This window comes from Acanthisitta chloris, unplaced genomic scaffold, assembly GCF_000695815.1.
Source record: "Acanthisitta chloris isolate BGI_N310 unplaced genomic scaffold, ASM69581v1 scaffold336, whole genome shotgun sequence".
NCBI lineage: Eukaryota > Metazoa > Chordata > Aves > Passeriformes > Acanthisittidae > Acanthisitta > Acanthisitta chloris.
In genome coordinates, this window is record NW_008677374.1 from 43716 (window position 1) to 49112 (window position 5397).

At 54.5% G+C, this 5397-nt stretch overlaps 1 protein-coding gene across 1 annotated transcript in view; it reads left to right on the forward strand.

The window, feature by feature from the left end:
* LOC103803878 (protein kinase C beta type) overlaps positions 1-3021 on the forward strand; it is a gene marked incomplete at its 5' end in the record, with an annotated part of 45839 nt that extends 42818 nt beyond the window's left edge. Inside the window, one exon of the mRNA XM_009076458.1 lies at positions 2156-3021. Within this exon, the coding sequence (XP_009074706.1) occupies positions 2156-2308 (153 nt within the window). The remainder of the gene's footprint in view (positions 1-2155) is intronic.
* Positions 3022-5397: the final 2376 nt, after the last annotated feature.

Sequence of the window (5397 nt, forward strand, 5' to 3'; positions counted from 1 at the left end):
GCTGCCCTGGCACACATTGGTTTGGATGGATGTGGCCTTCAGGAACCATTTGGTTGGTTCAGCATCCCTTCACGAGCAGGACAGGAGCCCAGTGCCACCGACAGCTCCTTCTCCATGTGCTGGGATGCAGGAGAGACCCTGTGCATAGCCACTTCTGCAGAGAAGGGCAGTGCCTGTGCCCTGCCATGGACCACCCATCCCCTCATCCCTGGGGGGACTCTGCTGCCATCAAGGTGGGCTCACCCTCATTTTTCAACTGCTTCACCCTTTGTGTGCAGAACTCTGTGCCTGAAGTTGGTTCCTTCACCCCATCTGCCCCTCTGTACTCCTGCTCTGTGCTCCCAAATCCGCATCTTCCTTCTCTGTGCTGGGGAGACAAGCCCTGGAGGGACTCTGTTGGCACTGGGACAGGCTGGGACCCGCAGACACCAGTGCCCTGAGCATCGTTGCGTGTTCAAGACCTCTCAGCAAAGCGATGTCCTGGTTCTTCTCCTGGCTCTTATCTCTTTGCTCCTTGAGCTCCATCCAGCCCTGGTTTTCTTCCCACCTCATCTCCTCTCCATCATCCTTGGCTCTATCCGATCTTCCTCCCACAAGCCTAAAGCTATCCTGACGGGATGTCTCCTGTGGCAAGTGGGGTCTCCAAGCATCCCGGGAGGTCCTGGTCCACTGCTGGCTCATCTCCCAAGGCTCAACCTGACTGCAGCTGTGGTGTGGTGCTCCTGGGCTGTCTGGGCTGGCAGGAGGATATGGCTCTGTACTGTGTCCTGGCCGTGCTCCTACTTGAGGCGTGAAAGTGCCAATGGCTCTGCCCCAGCATCCTGGGACAGTGGCAGCCTCTGGGATGAGAAGGGCTGCAGGAAGGACACAGCATCTCACCTGCCAGGTGCAGGGCAGAGCAGTGGGAGGTGGGGGGAGTGGGGTGTGGTGTGGAACCCCCACAGTTATTTTCCTCAGTATGAGCTGACAGATGAATCCAGGGTTGGAAATCCTGGTGCTGCAGAGCACTGCAAGACCCTGGCACAGTAGGGCCCTGCTTCAAAGGCAAAGTCCACAAAAAACCGGGCAAAAACATACCATGTTTCAGGGTTCTGCAACACGCCAAATTTCTGACAGGGTCCTGCTGGTGTCAGGGCAAGGGAAGGTCACCTCCCGCACAGAGTTGAGGTTTCTCCTACGTAGAGACATGGAAAAAGGGATGGGGAAGGACTTTTGGCCCTGTTGGCTTTAGTAATGAGGTGGAGCAGAGCCAGTTCCCGGCTGCCAACGTCCTTCCACCACCAGTTGTTGTGGCTGAAGGCCCCTGGGTGCTTATATTGTACCTCAGCCGTGGCTGTGTCCCCTCCCAGAGCAGGACAGCCCTGAGCCAGGCGTCTCTGATCACAGCCCACGCGCTCCCAGCGCTGGCTCCACAGTGCTGATAGCAGGTTCCCAGTGCTAATCCTGACACTAACGTCCTTTTCTTTCCCTTTTTTGGCTTGGGTGTCGCTGCAAAGTGGTTCTTCTTAGGAAATTACAAGGAGAAAAGGTTGCATGTGTGGAATTTTCCTTCTCGGAGGTTTTAAAGTGCTGTGTGTTTCTCTATCCAGCCCTGCAGCGAATCACATCCTCCACCAATGAACCAGTGCTGGTTAGCACCATATCATGGCATCGTTCAAAAATCAAGCTTAAAGCAGAAGGAGCTCTTACAGCTGATTATTTTGTGCAAGTTTTGACATGGCACTGAGTGTTGCTGCAGTTTTGAGGCATGTTGCTTCCTCCAGGCTCCTTCCTCCTGTGCAGTGAGGGTTCTGCATGCTGAGAGCTGCTCTGTGCCCTCTCCCTCAGTGAGCAGGAGAGGAGGGATGCTCCCTGGTCCCTTCCCAACACCTCTGGCTCTCACGTGTCCCTTTATGTCCTGGTTGTGTGTTTCAGGTGTGTTAAACTGATGTTCTCCTCTGCTTGCCTGTGGTTTGGGGTTGCTTCTATTGTACAGGGATATGAATTTCTCTTCGGTGGTAGCTTGAGAAACTGGTGCAGAATGTGGAGTGCTGGGGACAGCACAGCTCCCCTGACCACACACCCTTGGGTGCTGCCACAGCCCCTGGGTGCTGCCACACTCTTGCTCACCGTCTCTCTCCTTTCCCAGTTTAACTCTGTGCTTTCCGTTTAACAGAAGGACAAGCGCGACACTTCCAACTTCGACAAAGAGTTCACCCGGCAGCCGGTGGAGCTCACGCCCACGGACAAACTCTTCATCATGAACTTGGACCAGAACGAGTTTGCTGGATTCTCCTACACTAACCCCGAGTTTGTCATTAACGTGTAGTCGCGGCGCAGCCCTCTCCTCGCTGTCCCAACTCCAGGTCGCCTTGTACATACCGACACTAGTCTTCCGGGATTAGCAGTGCAGACACACATACCCTCACGCCAAACACGCCGACCGCTTCTCCTCGGAGGCCTCTCCGTGTCCGTGCCACTCGCTAGCTTGGTTTCCCTAGCCGGAGGTGTCCGGGGTGCCAGTTACCGGTCAGTGATACTCTAGGAACTGTAGTTGGTGGTGACTAATAGAGTTTTTAAACAGAATTATACCAAACTGCTACAGTCTCTGTAATTTTTGCAGTGGGATGCTGAGATCCCAGGGACCCAGCTACTCCCAAAGCGTTGCTGTGGAATGCTAAGCATGGTTGATCGCTTAAAGCGTTGTGCTGAAGCTTGCGATGAGTGTGAGCTTGTCTTAGAGGAGCCTTTTGTTCAAGACATGGATACATTTGATCAGTGTGGAAAAAAATCTGCTTATAGACCTATATTTTTCAATGCATTGTCTATAGGGTCAGCCTGGCTCTCCGGAGCATCCTCCCCCGCCAGCCCTCGCCATCCGTCTTCCCCGTGCTCGGGCATTCCCACTCCAAACCAACCCCATGCCAGTTCTTGTAAATCAGAGCAAATCTTTTTCTAAGTGCAAGGTGGGATTTTTTTGTAACATCTGGAACAGTTTGCAGTTTTGATACGCTCTGTCAGCACTCGCATAAATCTTTCACACTGTCGAGCTGTAACAGCTCTGTAAAGGATATTAATATTCTACCAAAACAAAACACATTTATATTCTCGGTTTACAGTTACCAACTGAAAACACGCCCAGGACCAAAGGGCTGCACTGAGGGCTATTTATAATGAAAACTTTTCTACTTTCCACCCTCTGCTATTCTCTTCCAGGCTCCAAACCCATGGATTTCACAGGCATCTTGATTTCCCTGGTTTCCACCAAAATTCCTGGGGGTTTTAGCCAGTAATCCAGGACCTTCTGCATCATTTTAAAAATTTCAGAATGAGAAGGGACAATTCCAGCAGCTGTTTGTGAGGCAGAGCCACGGCATGCAGGAGGGCAGGGGTGGGCAGGGGCAGGCAGGAGGGGGTAAGGGCAGGAAAAGGGAGCGAGGGCAGGCAGGAGCAGGCAGGGGCAAGCAGGTGGGAGTAAGGGCAGGCAGGAGCACGCAGGAGCAGGCAGTTGGGAGCAAAGGCAGGCAGGAGCAGGCAGGAAGAGACAGGAGCAGGCAAAGGAGTGCAGGGACAGGTGTGGGCAGGGGAAGACAGGTGAGGGCAGGAGCAGGGAGGTGTTGGCAGGGGCAGGAGGGGACAGGAGCAGGCAGGAGTGGGCAGGAAGGAGCAGGAGCAGGCACATGTGTACAAGAGCAGGCAGGAGAGAGCGGGGGTGGTCACAGCCAGACAGGTGAGGGCAGGAGCAGACAGGTGGGCATGAGCAGGGGCAGGCAGGTGTTGGCAGGGGCAGGCAGGTGTTGGCAGGGGCAAGCAGGAGAATGCAGGAGCAGGCAGTGGAAGGCAGGGACAAGCAGGAGCAGGCAGGGACTGCCCATTGCTGGCCGGCCAGTGACTCAGCTGGCTGTCAGGTTCACAGAGGCTGAGCCCCAGGTGAGCATCCTGTTAGTGCCCAGCACCCCGTTCCCATCACCCCCCAGTCCAGCTGGTTTGCAGAACCCCTATGTGTGCATTTTCTGAACCAGCACTGGTTCTGCTGTACATAGCCATTCCTCCATGCCACAGGGAAATGGGGTGGGATTTTATCAATCGCAAGGAATTCTATAGAGGAAATTCTGGTTTGTAGATCTTTTATAAACATCAAACTCTACCTTTGGAAATTATTTTCTTCTTTCAATGATTCCTTGAGGACAAAAGGCTGCCAGCAGCTAAGCCAATGTCCTGGTGCCAGGGGGCTGGACAGGTGTCCTCACCCCGTTACCCAGCCACGGGCACTGTGCTGTGCCTGCTGGGGGTGTGAGCTGAGCCTGTGACCTGGGGTCCTGCCCTGGGCTGGAGGAAACCAAACCAAACCCAGAAAAACTGCAAATTGTGCCAGATCGAGGAGGTGGTTTATGAGAGGCTCTGCACCAGGTGATGCCCAGGGAAGCTTGGGGGGCTGGTGGCTGGTGAGGGCTCCCGTGAGCCTGGCACGTGCTCCCGGAGACGTTGCGCGTTCCTCTGCAGACTACAGCTGATGTCAGAGCATGTGCGTTACTGTGACCTTCAAACCTGTTGCTGCAGATTTAGTATTACTTCAGTGGTGAATGTTTTTAATTTCCATATCTTCAGCTCTGAATGCACTCCCAGGTCTGCCCAGGATGCTGCTGGAAGGTCTCCAGGGCCAAGGGATGCCCCGGGGCTCTGGGCACACGCAGGGGCTGCTGCGCGGGGAGTCGCGTCCTTTCTGTTTGGGACTTCTGTGTCTGTGTTGGGGTGACTCTTATGCATGGAGCAGGTGTTGCTGGATGCTGAGCAAGCCAGGTGGCCTTGGAGGGGACCTGTGGGGAAGCCAGGACATGGCACCAGGCAGCTCAGGTGGCAGCTTTGGGAAAGGAGAGCTTGGCAAAGGCTGGGTCCTCTTCACGGGGCTCATACCCTCAGTATTCCTGACATTGTCCATTCTTCCACTTGCCAAACACTTATTTCAAGGTTTATTTCCAGATGACCTGTTTCTTCTGTGGAGAAACGTGTAATGGGATGTGCCTGGCCAAGCACAGACACTCAGATCTGTGCGGACTCCTCCAAGGAAGTGCAGGGTGATAGGGGTTGAGTCACTGCTTACTGCAATTTGATGATTTAATCTTCACTGTGGGATGGGGAAAGCAGAGCTTCAGGAGGGCAGAGGAGTGGCTGAGGAGGCAGGACATGCAGTCACCCCACTGCAAAGGATTGCAAATCCTGACTGTCACAGGCTGGATTACACCTGAGCACTGCAGGTAAGTGGGATTCAGGCTCTCAGGTGGTTTCCCATGGGACAGGATGGATCAGGCAGTCACCCCTGGGACTGTGTTGGCCCCTTGGCTGCTGCTCAGTGGCTGCTCTGGGCACAGAACCTGCCCTACCCCTACTCCCACTGTGACTCTGTTTGCATGTGGCTGG